The 27,866-nt window shown below is 33.0% G+C and overlaps 3 protein-coding genes across 5 annotated transcripts; 1 reads left to right on the top strand and 2 right to left on the bottom strand.

The window, feature by feature from the left end:
• Positions 1-158: 158 nt before the first annotated feature.
• LOC106717490 (mitochondrial glycine transporter A) lies at positions 159-8,799 on the top strand. Of its 3 annotated transcripts, none has more exons than XM_045679659.1 (6): positions 159-421; positions 3,569-3,702; positions 4,939-5,193; positions 5,392-5,567; positions 6,979-7,148; positions 8,416-8,799. In XM_045679659.1, the coding sequence occupies exons 1-6, from the start codon at positions 338-340 to the stop codon at positions 8,533-8,535; spliced, it is 939 nt and encodes a 312-aa protein (XP_045535615.1). In that variant the 5' UTR covers positions 159-337; the 3' UTR covers positions 8,536-8,799. The 3 variants fall into 3 exon arrangements, with proteins under 3 accessions (XP_045535615.1, XP_014366846.2, XP_014366847.2); XM_014511360.2 differs by having other exon boundaries at positions 162-421; positions 4,936-5,193; positions 8,416-8,794; XM_014511361.2 differs by lacking the exon at positions 159-421 and adding an exon at positions 2,950-3,441 and having other exon boundaries at positions 4,936-5,193; positions 8,416-8,795.
• A 344-nt stretch (positions 8,800-9,143) lies between these two features.
• On the bottom strand, positions 9,144-11,875 carry LOC106717491 (soluble calcium-activated nucleotidase 1). The gene is made up of 4 exons (XM_014511362.2): positions 11,162-11,875; positions 10,601-10,810; positions 10,054-10,287; positions 9,144-9,467 (listed from the first exon to the last, which is right to left on the bottom strand). The coding sequence occupies exons 1-4, from the start codon at positions 11,699-11,701 to the stop codon at positions 9,264-9,266; spliced, it is 1,188 nt and encodes a 395-aa protein (XP_014366848.2). The 5' UTR covers positions 11,702-11,875; the 3' UTR covers positions 9,144-9,263.
• Positions 11,876-13,944: 2,069 nt separating this feature from the next.
• LOC123721318 lies at positions 13,945-19,110 on the bottom strand. Its single transcript, XM_045679778.1, has one exon. The coding sequence runs from the start codon at positions 19,108-19,110 to the stop codon at positions 13,945-13,947; it is 5,166 nt and encodes a 1,721-aa protein (XP_045535734.1).
• Between the last annotated feature and the right edge of the window lie 8,756 nt (positions 19,111-27,866).

Below are 27,866 nucleotides of genomic sequence, written 5' to 3'. Positions count from 1 at the left end.
TGAATGGAATTTAGAATTACAATGAATCTATGAACGCAGTTTATCCTACCTCAACTTGCAAAAAATGATTTGATAACAAATGTCAGGTGAAAACTGTCAAAACAGTGGAAGTGTTTTCAATAAAATAAACATTTCTTATTCATACGATTTCGTAAAGTATTTTATACTAAAACAAAATAAACTATTGAGAATTTGTGTCAAAACGATTGTAAAATAATAAATGTTAATCTTGTATCATATTTGTGTCGCGCAAAAAAATAGCCTTGAAGTCGCCAATAATTTGGCTCTACAAAACTATAATGAAGAATAAAAACAATTATAATTAGGTTAACAAGAGATGTTGCAGTCGTCAGGGGCGTTTTCGAATGGATGGGCGATAGATACAACAGCGCCGGTTGACCTCAACAACTCGAATGATAACGTAAGTGTAGCCCCCTGCGGACTTGTTTGTCTTCGATAAAGACCTCCTTTCTGACCTTATCACAAAACGTCGCCTTCTTGTACGTTATTAAAGCTCCTGCAACTATCTTCAATATGTCATCAATGTTCATTAAAATATATAAATAAGAGAATAACAATCAATATGGTTGTGAATTTCTCTTCGGTACAGACTTTTTACTTTTATTGCCACAATGGAGGCTTACTGTGAGGTATGTTTGCAAATTTTGTCTGTTAAATGTGAATTCTATGACAGTGATTTAACATTTGAATTGTGTTAGATGAAAGTGGATGATTTAAATTTTTATTATTTGCATTAATTACATTTTTAAATATATCTTTAACCTGAAATACTAATAGTGATAGTTGCTTGACTGCGACACTCAGTCATAGTTTTAGTAAGTACACTAGGCAGGAATTTAGGAAAAAGAATTTAGGGATCTACATTAACAGCTTATGTAACAATTACACAGATTAAACCATGACAGTTAAAAAACTTTATAGTTAAAACTTACCTTAAACTCTTCTAACATAAATAACATAAAAATTCTTATGAGTTCTCTTAAGATATGTAACTTTTTTACTCGGATGGCTAGATTTGTTACCTACAACATTGTTTTTACAAATTACAATTCATTTCATTTTCATGTTTTTAATGAAATTATTTATAGACAAAAATTAAATGTTATCATTCTTGTACTACATCATTGTCATAATAAGTTGTTGATCATGGCTTATATAACAAAATCAAGGAAACAATTTTGTACATCTGTACAAACAAATATTTCATTATCTGTTAGAAGTACATAATCACACAAATATGTTTGCCAATAATAGCTATTGACCTTGTCTTGTTCCTAAACTGGCTTCTTAGATATTATATAATGTGATGAAGGTATATATTTCATTATTTTTTAAGTATATATAGCTGGCTGTCGTCTGAGACTCTGTCCACGCGGAATAAAAAACCTAATAAGTATGTGTTTTTTCAGACTATGTTCTATATGTGTGCCATATTTAATCAAGATCTGTTGAGATATGCCGGATATGACTTATAACAAACATCCATCCATCCATCTAAACCAGGGATTCCCAAAGGGCTCAATATCAAACTTAAAGCATTGCTAATTTTCACTCTGTCTTCTTCTATTGACCTAAGTCAGAATAAAAAAAAAATAATAATAACAATATTGATCTTAAAAGTAGATAATTTGGCCATGGGGGTCTGTGGAAACGGTCCATTTTGTAAAAGGGGGTCACTTGTCCAAAATAGTTTGGGAATTCGTGATCTAAACTTTCGCATTAGTTAGATTGTTACTACAAATATTTGTATAGTTTGGATTTCTAGAAATATTTTATTTTCTTTTACTTATGGACTAATAATATGAAGATATGGTATACAAGTAAAGAAAAATAAAGTAAGAGAAATGTGTGCTAAAATAGACAGTCTCTATATTTTTGGATGCAAATATTTAATAATATAAGCATTGAAGAAGTGGAATTATGTGATTATAAAAACGAAAATGTGTCCGTAACTTTAAGACACACCCCCAAACTTATCTGTTGTTTACCAAAATATTGCATTTGCGCACTTGCTTACGTAGTTAAATATTAATCTTGAAACATGTTTGCATCAGTTGATGATGATACTTATATTAGATATTTATTACTTGATAATAATATCATTAAGAGTTCCTCAAACACATTAATTAATCTGACGTATATTTCAAATAAAAGCATAGTCTTTGTAATAATGTTTCTATTATTTGAAGTATTTCATAAGTATTTAGTAACAATTCTTATAAATTCTCAATAGCAATTTGTTAACACCTATGAAATCCACAGTATAATTTTATTGTTACATCATTTTATTATTGTACTGCTATAATGTATACTCAAATTATTAACATAACTTACACCTGTGTTCTTGATAGTGTTTTGATAATTTACAACCATTGTTATGACGATCCATTGCTAGTATCACATACTAATTGTGAAATAGAAAGGAAATTGCTGTAAGTTTTATTCAGTTCACTTTGGGTTATTTCGTGAAGCTGAATTTTCATTAAGCAACTCTCGAGTTAGAAGTACCTAGACTTATTTATTTATTTTTTGTAAAGTTATTAATACCAATTAATTAATGTCAGAGGTTAGTCTCTTTCCATCTTGCACTGTTTTTTAAGGATTAATTATATTTGTTTTCCTTATCTTCAATTTCCCTTAATTCGTCTAAATTGTATCCATTTGTCATTTTTATTGTTATTTGTTTAAACTTTAACCAATTTTATTTGTTACGTTGTTATAACATGAGCAGACATTCTGTTTATTTTACGCTGTATCAATGCGGTGCGGCGTGCCCGTTACCCCCTAGTTAGCACAAACTGAGATAGTGCTATCAATCGGGGTTGTCGAGCACGACCCCAGCCCGGCTCACCCGCGGTCGTCTACTGATAACGTCTCCTATAAATTACCTAACAATATCTGTATCGTACCATCCGCTACATTCAGTCTGTGTGCAGTCGCTCTGTCTTGTACACGTATCTTCACAGCATCGTTATATTTAAAGTTTAATTCACCATTTAAATATTTATCAATTGTCTTTTCTCTTTCCTCATGGCTAAATTCATTGACTTCAGTGATTTTCTCTCCCCACATTGATTCTGTTCTGTGTTTGTGTTTACTAAAGACTTGCACGAAGCCTCAGTGTTTTGCGGCTTAAGTTCCTTTAAAATTCCCATTGGTAGCAGCATACATGCATCAATATTTGAACGAGCTTCTCCAAAAAATGACAATTACCTTAATGTTCCGCATCAACCCTATTTACTATTCGGACTACTCAGATACGATCTAAGATCGCATTTTAAATTATACCAAATAAAATCTTACCTTTGTCATTGGTTGTACCATTTCGAGTACTACAAGTTTGGTGTCTATCCTAAAGATATTACCTGACGATCTTCAACCTTGTAGCGAGGTATCAAAAGAATGGATATCGTGGCAAATGTAAGTTCAATTTAAACAACGTTTATTTCTAATGTCTGTATTGAGTTTTGTTTCTTTAGTAATTTGAGGTCAAAGTGTATCGTCGTAATTTCCAAATACCATGTAACATTGTTAATTTTGTTCGCAGTACCACCCTGTCTTCAAGGCGTTCCTTGCGGGTTCGTTCTCGGGAACTTTCAGCACGATACTGTTTCAACCGTTGGACCTGGTTAAGACGAGATTGCAAAACTCCAGTCAGAATGTTGTTGCGGCGACTGTCAAGTAAGTGTACAATGCAAATAAAGAAGCATTCATCTTTATTTTTTACTTACTTTACTTATTACTAATATTATAAATAGTAATAGAATGTTTGGATGAATCGATGGACGTTTGTTGGAAGATATCTCCGGAACGGCTCAACGGATTTTAATTAAATCTGGCACAGATGTAGAACATAGTCTGGAAGAACACATAACCTACTTATTAAGATTTTAAATTCCGCCCGGACTGGAGACGCGGGCGACAGCTAGTTAATAATAATTGAATATAAAGCTAATTGTTCTCCTATTTCTAACTAGATGGCGGTGTTCTTAAATATCTCAAAATCAAGTTTTTAATAGTTTCATTCTATTATGGTATAGGATCAGGACACGTTATTAAAATTAAGATGTCGCTCTTTAAAAAGTGAAAGTATAATAAAAATATAAGAACAACTTTATGTCAACAAGAGTTGGTTTATAAAATTATTTTAATTATCTGGAATATACTTTCAAACAGCTTTAGCTAAGAGTCATTTAAACTGCTTTTGGCAATAAGCATATTAATAACATTGTAACCTTATCATTGTGTTGCTCAGTGAAATTATTAAGACTTTGTTATGTTGTATCATAAATACAGATTATTTAGTGCGAGAGGCAATTAAAGGCTACATGCTCAGCTTTATCTTTTTAATTTCATTCATTCATTTATTATGTTCATTCATTGTTCATTCATTTATTATGTTTATTTGAAAAATAATAGACACTAATAAACACGTGTCATCGATAACGCGTTTTGTCAGAAATATTTTAGAATTTATAAATTTCAGCGTAAATTATTGCTTGTCTCTGGTTAGGGTTTCGATTAGAATCCGGTATAGTAGAGAAGCAAGCGCTTTCATAAGACCTTTATCTTGATATAGGATGTTACACTTTTCTAGTAAAAGTGGGAAGTAGAACGCTATCAAAAGAATTGACTTGACTTTTGGCCTAAGTCAAAGTAATGGGACAGAGGGCGTCAAAAGAATCGGAGTTTTCTAAAAATGTCATACAAGTCAATAAAATCACTAAATAAGGCATCATATGAAATAGTATTAAGAGAGAACGTTATACCTTAGAATAAAATAATATAGTAAATCCTCTTTTAACGTAGATTTTTCAGATGTTACTCGTAAGATGCCCAGGACCGTCATAACTTCGATGATGATGTCCTATTAGCCATCAAAGAGCAAGGATCAAGTATAATTTTTTATTTCAGCAGCCGAATCCAGCCCGGCATGATAACCATCTTCGCTAACATTGTGCGTCAGGAGCACATTATCGGTCTTTGGCGAGGTATGGTACCGTCCGTGGCCCGCTGCGTGCCAGGCGTCGGACTGTACTTCTCGTCCCTCCACTGGCTCAAGTCTAAACTGGGTAAAGAAAACCTGGGACCAATGGAGGCGGTCTCTCTTGGGGTGATCGCGAGGACTATGAGCGGAGTTGCGTTGATTCCTATCACCGTTATTAAGACTAGGTAAGATTTATTTTATGGTAATACTGATTTTTAAAGTAATCTTTTAGGAAAATACACTTTAGTAGAACTTGTTACAAAGTATGGAAGGTATTGGAGGTAAAAGGGAAAGTGGAAGGGAATGTATACCATTACAATCCTAATATGCAAAGAAAAAAATCTTAATTATGTTCTAATAATATTTTATTTCGGTTATAACAGGTACGAATCCGGTGTGTACAAGTATAACAGCTTGAGCGGTGCCCTGAGGGATATCTACAGGGCGGAGGGTGTTCGCGGATTGGTGTGCGGCTTGGGACCCACTTTAGCAAGAGATGCGCCGTTCTCTGGCCTATATCTTATGTTTTATACGCAAACTAAACAGTCAATACCTAAAGGTAAGTTTACATTTCATATTGATTATAAAATTAATAGACTCATCCAATAGTCCTCATGACTAAATTTACTGTAATATTTCGTACTAATTTCAATATACGCTGAATTAGCTAAACACATAATTTTTTAGAAAATGGCAAAACCCTTTTTTTCCACATTATAAGAAATATCACTTTATGTCACAAAATAATAAGACGGCTCATGACACTCCTCAGAAAAAAACAAGTTCTGATAAAAATGCAAACATTTTACTTTACGGTTTAAATTCGCTCTTTGTAAATTTGTTATGCATAATCGTTTAGTTTAAATTGCGAGTAATTTGAAGCTGATATACGCGTTACATTTTTTAATTATCAGACTTAAGTTTTTATTCTTTCTTCGGCCCATATTACTATGTTTAATTACTCCGATAAGAAATATAGTAATTAAGATTGCGTATCTTAAAGCAATTTAAAATGAAGTTTTGATACGTGACTATTAACTTTATATGCAACTCTATTAAACAAATAGGTCAAGTATTTTTTATGTTGTCTTCAAATAGATAACCAGTTTTAACCCTTTTAAGGTTATGTCTTTACTCCGCACACCTGAATTTATTAACTTAATGGTACCAGTCTAGTTCTTATATTTTCTTATTATTGTTACGTAAAACTTTGCAGATGATTTCTATTTAATTTTGAAGAATGCTTCGTTACTCTTTTAATTTTACAAGACTTTTTCAGAACGACAAACAAATGACTTGTATTAAATTTGTAGACAAAATTATCAATTTTATCTAATCGATAGTGCTTGATAACTGAGCTATTTCCTGGTATTTTTTACGTAGTTTTACTTAGTTTTTTATTATGTTTTACGTAGTTTTTTTTATTCATTAAGGAGTGAAGCCCTTAAACGTAATCTATAAACGTGGTTACTCATGTCTAATGTTATCTAAACTTACATAAATCGTGACCCGCACGAATCAACCTTTAGTATAAACAGTGCGAAATAATGTAAACATAAATGTCAATTCCGTAATTTTAACATTTATTATAAGATATATAACTTTATTAGATATATAACTTGATTAGCTGATCTTGTCATAGATTTTTTTATATCCCTTGTTACAAATATAATACGCGGATACACATTGCACATTTTGCTAAAATTAGTAAGACCAAACTATATCAAAAATTCCCTTTTGTCACATTTATTTCGCTTTATAAAATTTTCCACTATTAAACTTCTTGTTTTTACTAAAATATTGTAAAATTAAGCCTTTTTAAAAAGGCCGTGTTCAAAATCCCTATTCTTACTCTACAATAATTTCACTCTAAATAATAATTTACACAAAATTATATTTCCGATCAAACCGTAATGTCATATTTGACATTTATACCTAAATAATGGTTCATTTGTTATACTTATTAATAGAATGGCTCCAATCATCGAGCACGGCTAGCGTGGTTCACTTCTCGTGCGGCGTGTTGGCCGGCATCGCCGCCTCCCTCGCCACCAACCCTGCTGACGTACTCAAGACTCATATGCAGCTGTATCCCGACAAGTTCCCGAACGCGTTCAGTGCAGCTATTTATATACAACAGGTAAGAACTTCTACCTAATATTAAGGGCTTTTTTAACGCACAGGTGAGGATGAGGATCACCCGAACTCAGCGCCATAAGGACACGTGAGGCAAAAGGACGTATTAGTATTACTTTTAGTGATGCCAGACTGATTTTCACACCCAAAGCACAAGATCTTGTTAAAACTGCCCCAGTGTATCCTCGATATTATCTTAAGGAATGTGTGAGTTATATTAAACGTATCTTTTAGCAGTTATGACACCTTTTTTGTGTAGTTTATTTTTCATAAATTTTTATCGAAAAAAAATATATTTGAAATACAGATTACTTACATCAAGTTAAAAACAAAAAATACTGAGATCTTATCATTTTAATCTCTGTGTGCTATTTTTCACCTCAGAATAATTAAGATACTATGTAATCGAGAGTGTAAAATGTATTTAACAGGTTTTATGTTTACCATCTCAATTAATAACTGTCATCTAAAAATGTAACCTAAAAAGTAGCTTTATATAAAAACAAAGTTTGCTAGTACTTTTTGTTACCGACCGAATTCGAAAAATATTAGCATATGGTAGCTTTGTAATACTTTAATATTACGCTATTTATCATCACGCTATGATATTAAGGGACAGCGCAGACAAAAAGAACGCTTTTCCCCTCGTGATATTTCGAATTGTATACGGCAGGGCACAACCTAATTTTAATAATGATTAAGTCATACTTTGAAAGACTTCAGGTATTGCTGAATAAAAATAAAACATAATAAATGTTATCATTTAGCAACAATAACAACCATTGTCTTGTCTCAGGTCTTATATTCACCTTTATGATAAACCCTGACCACCCGGTATGGGTCCATGAATGTGTTCGCTGATTAATTGTTGGTTAAAAAATTACGAATCATATTGACTTATTGACCTCTTTGTCATGCGCGGAACGAGTGATTTTATTGCGCAGTACCTAATAATAGTTTCCTTATAAGAAATAGCTAAATTTATAGTCTATCAAATATTTTTTTCATTTTACACTGGGATTTTAAAAGATTAATCTCACTTTTTGAGTTAGGAATTTACTTTTTCTTCTTTTTAGTAATCACACTAATTGTTATTACAAAAATAATGTTAATTTCAATTTACCGCCAAAAGTTAGGAAATGTCACTCGACTTTGACGTTTAATGTAATACTACAGATAAAAAAGCCACCACTCAACCAAGCAGATGCGGTTATTTAAATCTTTACGATATCTTTTCAAATAGTTGTTTTATTATTACTTTCTACTTTCAGACTTATGGTGTTCAAGGTTACTTCAAGGGCGCGGTACCGAGGATGTTACGAAGGACTTTAATGGCGGCTATGGCTTGGACGGTGTTTGAACAAATAACTCGATCTATTGGTTTAAAATGACACTATTTTGATGCTTAAAAGCAATTTGTGATTAAAAGAGCTTAGTAGCAGAATGTTAGTTCCTTAGATGTTATAGCAAGGTGTATGTAATGTTTGCTAGTGTAGTTTGTTACGATTCTAAGAAACAAAGTTTCTCTATCCTTTAGTTAGTCTGTTTAGCAATTTAATTGTGCCATTATATTATTTTTTTATACTTTTTCTTTTAATTCCACTTCCCTATTCTATGAAATTTAATTCCATATTCTCAATGTGAGAATTCCTGTCTTGTTGTTATTTTTTTTTTTTTTGGTCTTCTATATTAAACATGAGTTCTTGTATAAACAAATATTGTCATCTCGCACATTCTTTATGAAAAGGGAAAATATTAGGTAATTGATACTCATAGTGATCCTATATACTTTATGTAAGTTCCTTGATTCTTTCTATCACTTTGTTTATATTGTAGTCATATAATTTATATAATGTACACTCAATGGGATTTTACATATTTTTTTTACACTAACACTCAATTTTTATTTCATATGTTAGTCATTTTATCCAATATGTTGAGTTATTAATGTAAAATAAATATTAAAATAAGTTGCAATATTTTTCTTTGTTATATTTTTGACATTAAAGAAAATATATAAACAAAAATGTAGTTTTAATTGACCCGATTGTACGCTGTAACAAAACTATACAATATATACATAAAAGTAATAACAAAATTCACCTAAAATATCTATACGTCATATAAATTCTAAACCTTCATACTTTATGTCTTCTATGAATGTATCTTGAAGTAAAACTGTGCCATCAGTTTTAAATGCTGTGATGTATGTAGCTGTTTTGCCTTCAAATTCTGTAGTTTTCAAAGCGATAATGGCTTCATCTTTTGAATCAGGAATAAACTTGAATGATGAGAAACCATGCTTCGGTTGATGTTTTGTTACCTGAAATTTTTTTCCAAGATTGCAAATTCTGAATTTGATATTTGGTTATGTAAAAATTATAACAGTTGTTCAATGTAATTGTGGTGTTTAATTTAAAAAAAAAATCATTATCTGTGGAACCTTAATCAACCTTTATCAATTGTAAGTAAAAAACAATTAACAAAAAAAAAAGACCAATTAAAAAAATTACTTGTAGCTCTAGAACATTCTATAATATGTAAGTTCATTGGCATTCCACAAAGTTGATTAGTTTATCAAGACATTAAAAATGTATTTGGTGATTTTTTTGTATAATAAATTATTATTATTTGTACTTACACTAAATTAAGTTTTAAAACCAATATTTTGCATGGTTTTAAATCTATGATTCAAATGCCATTAAATGTGTATGCAACTTACCTGTCCACTCTATTTGTTAGTCTATGGGTGCAAGAGATTTCATCTTTCAAAGGAATCTATGATTCACCTTTCAGTCTTAATTTCCCTTTCAATCCCCTTAACACAATCTATCACCTATCATTTACCACTATAGCTCCTCCACAATCATATGAAAAAACACTGTTAAAATAAAACATTGTATAATTACCGTTCTAGCTTCAATAGCTTTGAAACTGCTGTCTGCGGTTATCAGATAGTTACAACCCATCACTTCATCCTTGGTCTCATTGTATGGCTCATGACTGCACCTCCTAGGTAGGAAGTGCCACTTCTTTGTAATCGGAGACCAGACTGCAGACTCGTGAATCATATAACCAGGCCATTGAATGCCTAAAGAACTCCGTACAGATTTATATTGATTTATCCAATTTAAATGTTGAACCTGAAAGGTTAAAAATTTAATTGCAACTATAATCATAAACCTATTACAGACAATTTTTTATAAAATTTGACATTTAGACAGTAAAATGCCTGTTTGAGTTGTTTTACATTCTAAATGAACCTTTAATTCCGATAGTTACTATTTATATAATTTTATAACCTTCACTTCTTAACTCTTATTTGATAACAGTTAATTATAAATTTTTAATTAAAATATCAACTCATCCGAAGAAACGAGACACATCTATAAGGTCTCTTAAGAGATGTAACTCTTTACATTGGATGGGTTGTTATAGTCGTAAAATTACAGTTACCTCTCCATGAATGTTGATAGCTTTAACCCACATTGGATCATATGTCTGGAACTCTCCACTGGCAGTTGTCCATTCCTTGCCCATTGAACCAACATAAAGAATTTCATCTTTAACTGTCGCCCATTCTGACTTAAAACCTTTTTCTACATGACCATTACCATCTGTCAGTATCACCCATGGCACCATTTTATTGTTAATAATCTCAAAAACCTGGAAATTGATACGCCAAAATAATATTGCTATTTTATAATACATTGTAAATATGCAAAATTATGAGTTAATTTATGAGATACCCTCTTTATGATCTAGTAAAGTGACTTAGTTGTGATTTATGTAATTTTTCATATTAATTTTTTGATTAAACATAAATGGGTATGTATAATAAAGAAGATAAAATAGAAAAGAGATATAAATAAGACTTAAATATTTCAAAAAATGCAACAAAGTAAAATTAGTGTCTCATATTATGTTAAGTAAAATACATTTTTAATTTAGAAGTGTTTTAATCACAAATGCACCAGATCTATTATTTATGTAATAAAAAGATAAAAGTTAACATACCATGCCTGACCGGTCATCAAATGTAAGCAATCTTCCATCAAATACAATCAGCTCGGAAAGCTCCATTCCTCTACCTTTGTGGGAATATGTGGAAGAAAGTAAAATTGCTGCCTCTGAATCCCATTTCACTGATACAGATTTCCTGACAATATCATAAGTTAATAATCCTTTTTTTAAATAGCTGTTATATGTATACTTCTTTGAACTACTCTTCGAATTAGTATCTAGGTCAGCCACTATTCCTATTCTGTAAGTGACACTATCACCCGACTTCACTGGTGGTGTTAATGGATAGGTTGTATTGTACGACCTTGTTATCGTGCTCCATTTGTGAGTGACTTGAACTTGAGCACTCGTCCACCAATTGTAATAAACTAAAATTAATAGAAATAATCCGATTAGCCCAACGAGAAACACAAATTGTGGTTGTATTCTTACTGCATTGCCGACCCTGTACGTGGCAGGGGTACGGAGCGCTTTCCGCCAGTCACGAAGTGAGCCTTTCATGTTACGATCTTCCAACTCGTAATAGTCATACATAACTCAATGACATTAATTCATTATCATTTGAATTAATGACGATAGCAAGAAATTATCAGTAGAAGGTTAGTTTTCCTAATCGAATTTGACTGAATGGGCAAACTGTGTTAAATGTTGATAGGGAACTAATATACAACATTTTGATATTAATCTTAATAGTTAAGATTATAATTTTGTAAAGAAATTTGTGATAAATTAATTAATATTGACACATGGCAGTTTTTTTAAAAGTCACGATGTCAATGTCAAGTCACAGATATAAGCCTTTGCCACAGATTAAAATAACGAGTCGAAAATTACATTTCATTTATGCCATAAAATAAACAAAATATCCTATTAACAGTTGTTTGTTTTTTATTTTCTAATTTAACATTTTAATATGAAAAATATAATATGTACAATCATAATGATGATGATAATTATGTTATTTCTTAAATAACTTTCAATATTATTTAATATTATATTCAGTAACCTTAAATTATATCGTTCACGTAATTACATGTTATTTAACGCAATCATTGTAATTGTATTGTAATATGAAGGGGTCTCAACAATGCATGTTAATTATACAGGTAACACAGAATAATATAGCACATTAACTTTCACTGTCGGACGAAATTTAAAAGTGATTATTGCGCTCCTCACGGACATCCTGTGCAAAAAAGTAATAGAAATAAAATTAAATTGGACTGCTGGCTAGTCTGTCTAATTTTCTTTTGGTCGTCTTTGAAATCCATTTAGCGAGAGTCCAACGTCCGCTTGAATGAATACCACTTATGTAGATCATAAACATGTTACGTAGTACTGTTAAATATTCATAAATTAATTACGTTCTTCGATACTCCATCAATTTCACTGTATTTTCGTTTAAACTTTATATGGATTTCAATTATGTATATGTTCTAAGTGCAATTGATTTATTTATAATCAGTGCACCAAACTGTTAGGCATATCTGTCTTTGTTTTATCATTCCACTTTTTAATTGGTTCAACAATTTGGAAGGATTGAGAGAACTTTTTTCTGAATATTCATGATACAATAAACAGGGTTGTTGGGATATATCTTTCCAAGTTTTCGCCATAATATGTAAATTGTTGAAATAAAAACAACATTTATCACCTCAAACTTTTTAGTAAATAAATGTGACATAAAAACGTAACCATGTAAATAAAAATAAGCGTAAATTATGCAAGGATTGTTTACTAATTCCCTGTGGTATATCGAGTTTTTCGTCTTTGCTATAGTACTGATTGGATTTTTCATTTTGTTTTTGTATATGGCGAACACAAATTACGTCCAATATAATGTTAGATACGATATGAGACAAAAGTAAGTAATTTCTAATTTAATACTCTTAAATAACCACAACTCTCCAACTAATCTGTTCTATTATATTTAAGTACTGTGGTTCATAATTCGTAAATGATGTCCAAGTTTATTTTTTATTTTAGGTACATGGCTGATGGTACTTGGCTCCTTCAAGCATAGAATTATGAGAAAAGTAGATGGCAAAATACAGATAATTGTGTAATTTTTTTTTCGTACGTAGTAAAACTTAAGAGTGTAGATTATAAAAGGTTGCAAATGCGGTGCCTACCTTTAATGGAGAGACGTTGGGACGTCCAGAAAGAGGACGAGGTACAGGAGGATATTCTTCATTTCTACATGTTCCCTTCTGCTAAGCTTACATTTCCTTCGCATTATATTCTTATAAGAAAGTGGGAAGGGGAAGACTAGAATTTTGCCTCCGACATAAATATACACATCAAAAAAGTCTAAGTGTTTAACACTTCGCGTGTTTTCTTGACAGCTCCTCGAAATTTGTGAACTACTAGAAGGGTCAATAATTAAATAAAACCACAACTGTATTCTGATCTGAGCGTGTCTTTATTTTTAACTCGCGGTCCGTATACATTACCACGCTAACCAAACCATAGTGCGATCTAATAAGAACACTACGCCATCTAACGACCTAAGTGATTACAATATGTGAGTTGCATCTTGAACATAGCGCCCACCAAGGACATTTAGTGGAAGAATGTCCTTGATAATATGCCAATGATTATACATGCCGTTGGTTTAGATTTGTGATACATAATTTTTTTATAAAGTTTATTGACAATATTGAAAAATGTTGAAATTAACCCAAACTTTATATAATGATTACAAACTAGTAAGAAAAATAAGATGCAAAAAAAAAATATAATAATAAAAAAGAACATGATTTAAGAAAAGTATTATGTCATTCTTCGAATACTGGTAAAATACACAGTTTATTAGTTGGCCTTTTTATAATACTAGATGATTTTGTGCGCAACGTAACTACACGAGTGATTTTATCATCACCGGGATGTTTCTCTATAATACGACCCATCAACCAACGACTAGGAGGCATATCGTCTTCTTTTATAAGAACGATATCACCAATCTTTGGTTCTTGAGCCTTGGACGACCATTTATAACGATGCATTAAATTGCTTAAATATTCTTGAGACCAACGTCTCCAAAATGATTGCAACATCCTCTGAACAAATTGCCATCGTGTTAGAGAATGAACATTTGAACTTTCGTAATTAGAGTACTCTGGTATTGAAATTATAGGTTCACCGATTAGAAAGTGTCCTGGGGTCAATGGTATTGGTTCTCCAGGATCATTAAGATTCATAACACTTATCGGTCGCGAATTCAGGCAAGCTTCGACTTGGGTAAGAAGTGTTGTAAGCTCTTCATAGGTAAGTGTCGCATCACCGATAACCCGTTTGAGGTGAAACTTTGTTGATTTCACTCCCGCTTCCCACAAACCACCGAAGTTGGGAGCATGTGGGGGAATGAAATGCCATTCAGTGTTGTTCGCCTCTAAATGTTGTGCTATAGAAGTTTGATATGGCGCGAGTCGCTGTAACTCTCTTGAAGCGCCTACAAATGTAGTGCCGTTGTCACTATAAAGTTTGGCACAATGACCACGTCTAGACACAAACCGTCTAAAGGCCGCTAAAAATGCTTGCGTACCCATGTCACTGACTACTTCTAGATGTAAAGCGCGCGTAGACATACAAACAAACAAACATATGTAGCCTTTATATGAATGGTGACCACGACCCTTTGTTGTCCTTACATTTATAGGACCTGCGTAGTCAACACCACTGTGCAAGAACGGTCTCGACGGGTTACATCTGACAGACGGAAGGTCACCCATTATTTGGGCCTTGGTACTGGCTCTTTGCTTAGCACAGGTCACGCATTTGTTAATGTGCCTTTTAACTAAATTTCTTGCTCCAAGTATCCAGTAGGCTGATCTTAAATAGTTTAGCATGAGCTGATTACCTCCGTGTAGTGTCTTGATGTGAGCGTCGGCTACTATTAAGCGAGTAAGATGTGTGTTGTTTGGCAATACTATTGGATGCTTCATCTGTTCGTCTAGCGAAGATTTCTCTAGTCTACCCTTTACTCTAATCAAACCGTTTTCGTCTAAATAAGGGCACAATGACCTTAACTTACTTTTCTTTAGCCGTAAGAACCCTTTGTCTTGCAATTGTACATATTCTTCCTTAAAAGTATCTTCCTGTGTTCTTCTTATACAGCATTCTAATGCCTTTTCGAGTTCTTTTTTCTGTAAATAGTCAGTATCGTTTTTACCCTTATTTTTAAATCGACGACAATATGCAATTACTCGTAGTAGTTTTGATAGAGAGGAATATCTTTCAAAAGTTTGAAATATATCACCATCCATGCTTGAAGCTACAACAGCATAAACGTTTAATGTTTGCTCTAAGTCCGTTTTCAGAACATCTTGCTTTTTATAAATAATGGTTGAACTAAGAAAAGTTGGTCCAGAAAACCAAAGGGAATTCTCCACAAGCAAACTGGGTAAAAGTCCTCTTGATGCACAGTCTGCCGGGTTTTCCGTCGTTGACACGTGGAACCATTGAGATGGTTGCATTGAAGTCAATATCTCAGATGTGCGATTGGCCACGAACGTTTTCCATCTGCTTGGGTGACTATTTAGCCAAGCTAAAACAACAGTAGAATCTGTCCAAGCAAAGATTTTATTCGTTGAAATCTGCAATACCTCCGCCGTTTCCATCAATAATTTTGAAAGAAGTACTGCCCCACACAATTCCAAACGAGGAATGCTGATCTGCTTTATAGGGGCAACTCTAGTCTTTGCAACTAACAAGGCAATGTTGACCTTGCCTGTGACATCCGTCATTCGCAAGTATACCACAGCTGAGTAGGCTGCCTTAGAAGCGTCACAAAAACCATGTAGCTCGCGGTCATCGTTGGAGTTCGTGCCAAGCCAGCGTGGAATGGCGATCTGGGTAAGATGAGACAATTCCTGTCGGTAAGTATTCCATTCTTGTTTCAACTCAGGATTTAATTCTTCATCCCACTCAATTCCAGCGAGCCATAATTTTTGGATAAATATTTTTGCTATCACTACACTCGGAGCTAGCCATCCTAGAGGATCGAACAAACGTGCTATATTTGAAATTACAGCTCTTTTTGTTACAGGTGCAGTCGTCTGCGGTGGAAGATTCACCGTATACTGGAATGCATCTATGCTGCGGTTCCAAGATAGTCCTAAAATTTTAATAACATTGTCTATTTTATGATCTATTCCCTTATCTTCTATGTCCTTATTATTTTTTTCTCCTTGTTGGTTTGTTCTAGTTTCCATTTCCGTACATTGATCTATTTGTTTTTGACCTCCTTGTTGTTGAACTATTTGCTTTTGATCTAATTGATTTTGTATTCCTTGCCTCTCTGCTTCATTTATCTTATTAATAATTTCCTCATTATTACTGTTCCACTTTTGCAATAAAAATCCCCCCTTTCCTAACAATTCTGTCATTTCCTTATAAATTACTAGTCCTTCTTCTACATTATAGCATCCAGTCATCAAATCATCCATGTAAAAGCAATTTAAAACCTTCTCGGCTGCTAGCGGATATACTTTACCTTCATCGTAAACAATCTGGTGAAGTGTTCTGACTGCCTGGTAAGGAGCTGAAGTGGTTCCAAACGTTACTGTCAGCAATTCGTAATCCCTTATTTCTTTATTTGGACTATCACGCCAGAGTATTCGTTGGTATTTGGTGTCCTCATCAGCTATCCTTATCTGACGGTACATTTTAACAATATCTGCCACTAGACCAATAGGATGAACTCTCCATCTCAACACAGTATGTCTCAAATCTGCTTGCAATGATGGACCGGCTATGAGTGTATCATTTAACGAAACACCTGACTTATATTTTTCTGATGCATTGAAGACTACCCTTACCTTGGTAGTTGTTTTGTCATTCCGTATCACTGCATGGTGAGGTAAGTATACAGCAACATCCCCTTTATTATCATTTACAGGTCTCATGTGATCCAATTGTAAGTATTCTTTTATTACACTAGTGTACTTTTCCTTTAGCTCCTTGTCCTTTTCTAACCTTTTTTCTAATGATTTAAATCTTATTTCAGCTACGGAACGAGTATCTTCAAATTGAGGGACCTCAATGCGGAATGGTAATCTTACTACGTATCTACCATCTTCTCGTCTTGAGGTAGTAGCGGCATAAAACTCTTCACATTTTTGTTCATCTGGGGTAAGTATCTTTTTATTATTAATTTGTTCTTCAATTTCCCAGAATCGCTTGAGAACATCTTCTTCTCTTATTTGTGTATGCATTACATTAATATTATTGTGTGTGAAGTTAGAATTTTCATTTGAATTATTTACAGCACCTGATAAGATCCATCCGAAATTGGTGTTCTGCGCGATCAAGTTACTTGATGAACTTCTCCTTATGCCTTCCTTTAGAATGCAGCTGTAAGCATCAGCTCCTAATAAAATATCAATTTTATTAGGTTGGTTGAACTGGGGATCGGCTAGATCATTACTTGATATATTGATACATTTTAAAATATCTTTATTTATGCTCTGCTCCGGTAAATAAGACGTAATTTTCGTCAACACGTAAGCTGTTACTTGTAAATTGAAGTGCGGATCTATCCGAGATTGAATTTTTATTTGTACCATGTACCTTGCAACAGTTGAACTATTACCTAAGCCAGACACAATTCCTTGAATTGGAATTTTCGGAAGTCTTAGGTATTGAACTGTGGCCTCAGTGATTAAGCATGCTTGAGAGCCTTGGTCAAGCAATACTCTTACCAACTGAAAGTCACCCCCCTTGGACTCTGCTTTAACCAGTGCTGTAGCTAATAAAACCTGTCGAGTTCTAGGTACTTTATTGGTAGATAAACACGCAACAACATGATCAACACTAGCCGAAGAGCTAGCATCAACAGTCATCACATTAGCTCGTATATCCTGATCTTTCTTTACGGACTCACCACTTGGGTGTAGTAAAGAATGGTGCCGTTTTAGACACACTTTACAATTTGTCTGTTTCTTACAATTGTAAACACTATGATTGCTACCCAAACAATTAAAACATATGTTATGTTTTACAACAAAGTCCCGTCTTGAGTCAACTGGTTGGTTCGCGAACTTCTTACAGAAACACAATTTGTGTGAATCAGAGCAATATTCACAGCGAATCTTGCTTGAACTTGTCGTTACCATTGCCTTAGGAACATGGGACCTGGTGACCTGATGAACCTTGTTTGGCTCTATCCTTTCAAAGGCGCGAAAACGATTCTCTAAAAAGGTGGCAAATTGTTCGTAGGTAGGTAATTCATTGATGTCGTTACTATTAGTAGTTAACTCCCATTGTTTCCGAGTTTCGGGATCAAGTTTAAAAGTGACTATGTGAATGATGATAATATCCCATGTAGATACATCGACATTTAAATTAGTAAGCGCACTAAGACAATCATTTGTTGTGTCGAGCAACTCTTTGAGACCAGCGGCAGACTCAACTAACATACGCTTTTGACTAAACAATCTTTTTAGAATACAATTTGAGAGATATTTTTTATTACTATAGCGTTTTTCTAACTTGGCCCAACACTGGGCGTAATTCAAGTCAGAAATTTCTTTATGTCTTACAAATTGTTCTGCTTCGCCCGTAAGGTGCGATTTTAAGTAATGCATCTTTTCTACATTGTCTAAACTCTCATTTTTATCTACAAGGCACAAAAATAAATCCCGAAATGTCGTCCATTCGCTATATTTACCACTAAATGTGGGTATAGTGATTTTAGGTAACTTAACTGAACCTTTGCACTTAGAAGTATCATTTGAACCAGATTTTTCTGACGAATTGACCGACCTACATTTATTCAACAATGATTTGAGTAAACACTTATAAGTAATATATGACTCTTCCGTGCTATCATACATGTCTACCAATGTTTTACATTCTTCAGCTTTGAACTTTTCATGTAATTTAGTATTGTTTTCTTTAAACCGTGCCCAATCGTTTTCTAATAATTCAAGTCTTGTTTCCATATATTCTACGGTTAACCTATCTTTGGGACTCTTTTTAAAATTAGTGAAACCTCTTTGTATGACATTCTGAATGTCCTTTAAAACATTAACTAAACCCTCCATTATAATATTTGTATACAAAAACCTTTACACTAAAATTATTTGAACATTCGAGATTGATCTAATAAGCAATAAATATTAAATACAGCAAACTACAACTAAGTTTCTAAAGCAAATAAATAGAATACTTTATATTATACACATGTAAAATATGAAAATGATTATAAGCAACATAAATTTAAAATAATGCAAAAACGTTTACAAGTGTTTAAAAGGTAAGTTTACTACCCGCAGAAATCGGCATAGATTCCCCGTTCCTCCGTTTTTGTATAAAATTACACTAAGTCTCACATGCACACAGTATTATAACTAAAACAATTAACAACTAAAATCTACTAATTTAAAGTTCAAACGAATTTCTAAATTCTATTTCTTCAACAATTTTCTAAGTTAAAATCTTCATGTATATAAGGTTCAAAATCTCTTGATCTAATTCACTTGCACTATTTATTGTATGTATTAAATTGTACTTACAGTTGCACTTCACTGACTCACTCACTCTGTGATTGATATGCGTCACGTCCAAGTGTCGGGTGGCGCCCTCTGTGACGCCCGTTGACCTTGTCTTGAACTCCACCGGTAGGCGCTTGTGAACTGCTACCTCCTGGCGATGACGCGTACTCCTTTGCAGCGATCCACTGCGAGTACACGCTGGTGTGGCCAAATGAGCCACGAATCCAAACAATACCGGGAACAATTCGGCTCGTTCAGGACCAAATGTTTAACACTTCGCGTGTTTTCTTGACAGCTCCTCGAAATTTGTGAACTACTAGAAGGGTCAATAATTAAATAAAACCACAACTGTATTCTGATCTGAGCGTGTCTTTATTTTTAACTCGCGGTCCGTATACATTACCACGCTAACCAAACCATAGTGCGATCTAATAAGAACACTACGCCATCTAACGACCTAAGTGATTACAATATGTGAGTTGCATCTTGAACACTAAGCAACACATATAAATTTCAATTTTACAATGTGTTTTCGCATTAAATCCTTAGTATTTTCGTACTTTTATTATTTATTAATGTTTTTTTAATATAAACCAACAATTGTTTTTTTTATTTACTTTTTAATAATCTTAATAACCAATAATTACGAGTAAGGAATGTTTATACGTAGTACAAAGTAAGGTGCCTAATCAACTAAACTTAAAGTAAAATTAAATGGTTGTACAAAAATTGCATAAATTAATACAAAGTGTGGTCTCCTCTGTTATGGAGAACTTGCTGGCACCGATTATTCATAGAATCGATGAGACTGTTAATGTGATCCTACGGTAATTGCTCCCAATGAAATTTTAGTAAGTCCATCAGTTTTTGGGTTGTTGTCACTCCATCCAAGTCATTTAAAACACGTCTCTGGAGCATGTCCCGTGCATGCTCGATGGGGTTGAGGTCTGGCGATTGTGCAGGCCAAGGCAATATCAGGAAGTTTTCCCTTGCCAAGTACTCCCGTGTGTGCAATGCTGTATGCGAACGCGCATTGTCATGCATCAAGGTGAAATCGAAGCCAAGCGCTTGTGCGAATGGACGGACATAAGGTCTTAGAACATTCTCAACGTAATTTACAGCGTTCATGTTACCATCTACAAAAACGAGCTCAGTTCGTCTGTTCTTCATAATACCCGCCCATACCATAACTGTTAAGTCGTTGTATGGATGCACTTCCTGAAGCCACCTCAGTCTTTCAGTATTTCCAGGACAACGGTACACTCTTACCCTTCTAGTATCAGGCTAGAACTCAAATCGAGACTCATCGCAAAATAAAATTTTATCCCATTGTTTCCGGGTCCATATAATGTGTTGCCTAAACCATTCATTTCGACGAGCGCGATTCCCGTGACGTATCGGTAGGCACCTAATTGGCCGTCGTGCTCGTAGGCCATAGTCATGCAATCGATTTCACACAGTTCGGCAGCTAACAACAACACTACTTGAATTTTGTAGCCTCAAACCTATCTCTCGGGCGGTTAACATCGGCTGGCGTCTTTCAGTCAGTTGTATGTATCGATCTTGCCGTGTTGTTGTACACCTTCCTCAACCTGCGTGCTGCTCAGCAGGATCTCCCGTGTTAGTTTAACGCTGATGAACACGGCAAATAACGCTTCTGTTGATACCAAAATACCGAGATACCTGAGATTGAGTTCTTCCCGCTTGCAACATCCCTACAGCTCTCTGCATTCCATCTGCGTTCAAATGACGTCGCTCCATAACGTAAAAAATGTCTCAAAATTCAAATTTGTTCAAAACTTTTTTTAATTATTGTTTGAATCTTAAAATTGATACCGAACACTAAATTTTAATAAGCAAAGAAAACGCTGTAAAATTCGAACAATTGCATTCGCTTTTGAATTTGTGAAAAAAAAAACAAATGATACTCGATTTTTTTTCACAACCAGCCAGTATGTCCTATAGATCAAAAAAGTTTACATAAGTATTACCTACTTGGTAAAAAATGATAAAATAATTGATTAATAACTTGAAATAGTATGTGTTGCTTAGACTTTTTTGATGTGTGTATTATTTTCAGCTACCAAAGCATCGAGAGCGATAAATGTAAATGCAAGCCGCCTGAGCCGGACCAGCGGCCAGTGTGCGTCGACATGGGCTGCATCTGGTTTTGCCGGCTCATCGGGAGCATAGTCACCATCGCCGTTTGTTACTATTTCGCCTACGCTCTAATATCCGATACCAAGCTCAAGTTTGGACTCTTTGTTCCACCGTAAATCATAAATAAAAGAAATGAGAATCTCCAGAGAAATAGTTTCTTAAAGTTGACCTTACGATATATTATATGAAACCTCAACTTCATTTACTGTCGTACATAGGTGTAGGTTTTCTAGGGTACCATGGGACTACGATGGGAATCACTACGCTAAATTGACGTCAAAATCGGATTCGAACTCATGACTTTGTAGTATGTTAGTTATAAATTTCTAGCGTGTACTAAACAAGACATGACGTTCATTAATTAAATAGAAATTCTTCATAATATTATGATAGCAGTATCTGATACATTTCTTAGCACGAAAGTTTTAAAGCCGTTCCACTTGTCAAAGTTAAACTTACTGCTCCAATAAAGCGCTTTGATTCGAAGTAATTAACGTTCGACCATGTTTAGGTTTATAGTTGCCGTGTAGCCTTAATTTGCATGTAAGCTTGCAAAAAGGCTGCACAGAGTAATGAACCATTTTTTATTTTAATATACATACTTTCTTTCAGCATATTCATGTTAGTAATCTTAATATCTTCGATGATAAGTGTCCGTAAATGCAATCGTAATGTCATTTCAAAGAAGTATGTTTCAATCTCGCTTGCTTTCTCTGAATAAAAAAAGGAAAATACTCGTTTGGAATCCTATTGTAGACTACAGAGTGACCGTGACAATGTTTTAGTCTAAGCATGAATGATATTTCTTGAAGAAATTAAAATGTATTTCACATTCACGATGGATGATAAACGAATATTTGCATTCGGAATGGCTTTAGCTTAAATTGAATTTAAACATTGATAAGAACTTTGTAATTAATTATTATATTTGTAATTACATGTTAATACTCTATGCTTACAAAGCACCAAAAACAAAAAAAAAATGCAGCCAGAATGAAAGTGAGTTCTCAACAGACGGGTGCCAAAGCTGCCAAACAAAGATGTTATCGGATTATGTTTTAGTTTTTGCACGATGTCAATATATGAGATTTTGATTGGCATGTCCATTCATGAATAACGAATTAATTTCTACATGCTCTAGGCATCGATTACTGGCTGGATAAAATAATAAAATGTTGTATTAACTTTTACCAGAAGTCGATCCACACTTAAACACAAATTAATTTATTGATTCATTACCTATCGCCCGCGATTCCGTCCGCGCTGAATAAAAAAAAGTAGCCTATGTATCTATGCCAAATTTCATCGAGATCTGTTGAGCCGTTCCAGAACGGCTATTTGCAGATTTAACAGAATGGATCCATCCCAAAATTCGCATTCATAAAATTAGTAACAAGTGAGATTTAACTTCAAATCAGCGTCCATTATTTTACCCCACCAGTTTTTCTACTCTCTATCCCGTCTTCACTTAAGGCAATTAGAACTTTCGTAGCTCAAGGAACTCTTTGGCTATTGGGTCCACAATATTATTACAATTGGCCTTTCCAATACTACATAAGATTATTATAAAATTATATTACATAACTACACTACTACATATGATTATTATTAACTAGCTTTTACCCGCGACTCCGTCCGCGTGGTATAAAAAAAAATGCACACAAGATAAACAAAGTTCCTATGTCCGTCTCCTAGTTCTAAGCTACCTCCCCATCAATTTTCAGCTAAATCAGTTCGACCGATCTTGAGTTATAAATAGTGTAACTAACACGACTTTCTTTTACATATATAGATTATATATTAGATATTATTAAACAATTTAAGTTTAAGAATTTTTATGGTTGAAAATGGTCTCCTTGAATATGTTAAACTTATATTGACTGGTCTACGATTTTACTTGCCACAAAATGCAGTGTATATTTGTTTCTGTAGAAATTTAATTGCTTTTAAAAATCCTTTGTTTAAATAGATACAGGAGCTAAGTGAAAAGGGGCGGAAGACTTTGTTTACGTGGCGTGGAAAGATGGGCAATTTGCATGTTATATTTATTTATAGTCATTCAAAGGGTTTAAATTTACTTATCTACATAATGTCTAGTAATTTATGGTAACTTCAACATTAACGCAGAAACAAAACATTTTCCAAACGTCCAGTTTTAAGATAATAAATATTTTGCACACAAGTTGACCGTTAGGTTACTTAAAATTAAATATAAATTTTAAATCCTTTTCATAACTGTAAATTGTTATAATTGTTGAAATTACTTGTTATTGTATTTTAACTTGATTTTAAATAATACAATACGCAGGATAATATGCTTTTTTCTACTTTCAACTTATACAGATACTGGTGAAAAATATCTCTAATATAAAACTCTGTATTATTAAAGCTAAAAAATGTACTAATGTTTTAATATGTAATGTATGTAATAATATACATGTATGTAATAAATAATTTTAGTAATGTCTTACATAATTACTAAAACTAAAGCTAAATATTCAATTTAATTACAATATAATTATTGGAATTTAATGAATACGTAGAATTAACTGAACGAAATTATATTCAGTTATTTTGAATTTTCCTCGACTAATTAAGTAAGTATCGTGATTGTTAAAAAAAAATGTTATCAAACAATCTCGCGGGAAGTGGGCCGCGTCTGAGCACAGAGATCGTCCACAGATTTTTATCATAAGTGGAAACTTATTTAAATGTTAAAAGAAAATAAATATAATATGATAACCATACAAAGATACGGTGTGATTCTTTTATTTATCATGAAACAGTGCACGAATAGCAAAGCCGTGGTACTTAGTAAGTATTTATTTTTTTCTAGATTAATACCAACATAAGTACTGGTACTAGTATGAAATTAGAAATCGATAGCTGTGGAATGTGATACGATTGTTTCTTAAACGATTTCCAAAAGAAGTATGTTATCAATTCAGATGTATTTTTCCAGAGTACCCAAAAAATGATACCGGATTTTTTACTATTTTTTCGGTATTACGAAAACAAGATATTTACGCTGTTTGTTTATTACACTCCTTTTTTTTGTTTTAATGTTTTTTAATCTTGAATCTATCACAAATTTAGGTAAAAAGAAATGGTTTTTGTCGATCATAGAATAGAGATAATGGCTTAGAGATGAATACAAATGAAATGTTTGTAAGTAAAATGAAATCTAAGTGAAATTTTTTCTATTTTTTATGTAAAATTTTTGTAATATTTCTAAGGTAATTGATTTTTTATATCTGAACTTTTCTTTAAGTTTTGTATAAATTAATCGGAACAAAGAGAATATAAAATAATCATCGAAAAATAATTATGTAATCTTTCGGTAACAAAGATTTAGATTTAAGCGTAATTTTCTCGACAAGAGGGTTTTATGAATGCGGATTTGTATATAAGTTCCATTATGTTCCATTTTAACTTAAAAGTGCATAAAGAAGGAAACCTATTCGTATGATTCTTGTCAATGCCATAGAAATACAGTAAGTCGTGTTTTTTAATTAACAAATAGTGTTTTCAATTATGTGTTACGTCTTTTTTGCTATTATTTTCTAAAATATATGAGTATTGAATAAATATCATAGATTATGTACACGTTATAGACAATAAAGTATTTACAGTATAATGCGTGCGCCGTAAACAAGTAAATTGTTTTAATCGCAGGAAGAAGAGTCTGATATAAATAAAGGATGTTATCTTACCTCTTTGAATTTATTCTTACTTATATGGTGCTGTAAAATAGATTTTAGATCGTTACGCAACACTGTAACGTAATCAACTATGACAATGTATCCCGATCTATGGGTTAATTGAAAGCTAATTGTAATCTGCATATTGGTACGCCCATGCTGCGAAAAATATTACCATAAAATTCAGTAACACTTTTGTTAAAACACATTTACTGTTGTTTATTTTTTACAATATGTCTTAGTACCAATCTTCAGACAGTAATCCTACAGTATGAATGCCATAGAAAGAGAAGATACATAAAATGTATTATGGAAGAACAGGACAGAAAAGCTCAGAGCAAACGGCGAGATTAATGACAACTCTGCGATATATAAAATTTTTCCAATAAGTAAATCATTTTGTTTTTATACATTTCTATAAAAATTGAATATAAATCGGAGGCTAAAATGTTTTCACAGAAGTAACTACAGTGGAAGCTCACTTTTATATTAGTCAGAGAATAGAACACGTAAGGAAAAAGGAAGGATAATATTATGGCTCAAGAGCATATCTACTCAGCGAACCAAAGTCACTGTGATAAAACACCTCTACTTCACGCCTGTATTCTTTGAGGTCACGTCGGACGCACCGGTCCATTCATAAGTACAACGGTTATCGCTACGACGTTCATTTCCACTACCGTATAAAACAGAAAATAAAACATATTTATTTATAATTCAGCACACAATTAGCAAGATACAAAATTTGCAATTAATTAATTAATTTGTGTAAGAGCATATTTTTATAAAATAAGCGGCATCATTTTTTGCCTATAGCAAATTTAAAACAAATACGCAAAAATCCATTTTTTACAACGCTATTGATTAAGGAAACTGAAGGCGTGTCTAATAACAAGGCTTTTAAATCATGGCATAAATTATAATCACAAGGAATAAATTAGGCTCTGATTATGGATGTTTAAATTCATTCAAGTGTAGAAAAGAATAGCAATAAATATATATAATTATATATTAATTAATTTGAGTATATTTTTAACAGAGGTAGATCCCGCAACGACAATATTTGTTGGGTGCACGAATTGGTCAGGTTGACCGGTGAAATACCACGACCACACGAAACCAAGAAAAGGGTGGGACGGGAAGGGAAAGTGGATTTGGCGGAAGAGCGGAGTCATAGGAAGGAGAAATATCCCCTTTCTGTGCGTCCCCTTCTTTGTTGATTAAAGGTAAGCAACGCATCTGCATTTGCGGATGTCTATGGGCAAAGGTCCCCTCGCTATTTTGGCAAATCCAGGTGGCCGATTGCTCGTTTGCCACCTTATAATATATATAAAATATATATATATATATATATATAACATCGAAATAAAAACCTTAATTCTTTCACGAGATATATGTCTGTCTGTCTGCAAGGCAATGTTTGTTCCGGATAATATTTAGAGCGGCTAGAGCGATTTTGACGGCATTTGGAAAGGAAGGTAACTGATGGACCCGAGAATACCTATAGGGTACTTTTTATTTTTTATTCTGCGCTAACGAAGTCGCGGGTTGGCATTTCAAATATTCATTGTGTCTGTTATTAAAAATCTAGTAAATTTTAAGAATGCGAAGTAGTTCCTAATTAATAATAACCGTTAACCGCTAGGTGCAATGCCTATTGCGAAATTCCGTTCTTTATAGCGAACATCTAAGAGTATCAAATACCTTTATAATAAAGTTCTTGACAATTATCAGAACTTACATTAATATAATATCAATCACTTTAATATAAAGTCATTTTAAATGTCAAAAAATCGAATGACAGTCATATTACTTGTTTAAACAATTCTTATGAGTTTTAAGGCTACCTGGAAATCTAATGTCCTATTATAAACTATAAATAAAGTTGTGTACGTAATTTCTATGCAAATTCTCTTGACGAAAATTCTTAAAACTAGGCTAGCCAATATTTTATTTAGCGTACATCGCACACCAAGTTTTCAAATTTCTATCGGGAATTTTAAATTCAAAAATACATGTATTATTATATAAAACTGTAATAAAAACCCACGAGTATGTTTTAATCGGCTTTTTATCAATGGTCTTTTTTTTGGATAATCTTGGCGCTTGACTACTTTCTTCTGATCGTTATGAAACAACTCGCAACAAAAAAGTTATTAAAAAAATCGCAACAATTACCTAAACTACTGAACATGAATGAAAATCAAATGAATTTCTATTATTTTAATTCCAAAATTTATGCTTAAAATTATAACCAATCCATTCTACGAATTTGTACTCTTTATTTACTTGACAACAACGATAATCTTGTTTGTGACTTCAACTTAGCGAATTTATGTGTTT

Source organism: Papilio machaon, chromosome 10, assembly GCF_912999745.1.
Source record: "Papilio machaon chromosome 10, ilPapMach1.1, whole genome shotgun sequence".
NCBI lineage: Eukaryota > Metazoa > Arthropoda > Insecta > Lepidoptera > Papilionidae > Papilio > Papilio machaon.
This window is presented reverse-complemented; position numbering and strand designations above follow the sequence as displayed.

Bases quoted from the DNA above. Each gene is read 5' to 3' on its own strand.
- LOC123721318 (XM_045679778.1), bottom strand. From the start codon at position 19,110: ATGGAAACAAGACTTGAATTATTAGAAAACGATTGGGCACGGTTTAAA.
- LOC106717490 (XM_014511360.2), top strand. From the start codon at position 338: ATGTTGCAGTCGTCAGGGGCGTTTTCGAATGGATGGGCGATAGATACA. The intron at 422-3,568 runs GTAAGTGTAGCC...TTTTGTTCGCAG, and splicing joins TCAACAACTCGAATGATAAC to TACCACCCTGTCTTCAAGGC. The intron at 3,703-4,935 runs GTAAGTGTACAA...TTTTTATTTCAG, and splicing joins GTTGTTGCGGCGACTGTCAA to CAGCCGAATCCAGCCCGGCA.
- LOC106717491 (XM_014511362.2), bottom strand. From the start codon at position 11,701: ATGTATGACTATTACGAGTTGGAAGATCGTAACATGAAAGGCTCACTT. The intron at 10,811-11,161 runs GTATGTTAACTT...ATCAATTTCCAG, and splicing joins TTGATGACCGGTCAGGCATG to GTTTTTGAGATTATTAACAA. The intron at 10,288-10,600 runs GTAACTGTAATT...TTAACCTTTCAG, and splicing joins CTATCAACATTCATGGAGAG to GTTCAACATTTAAATTGGAT.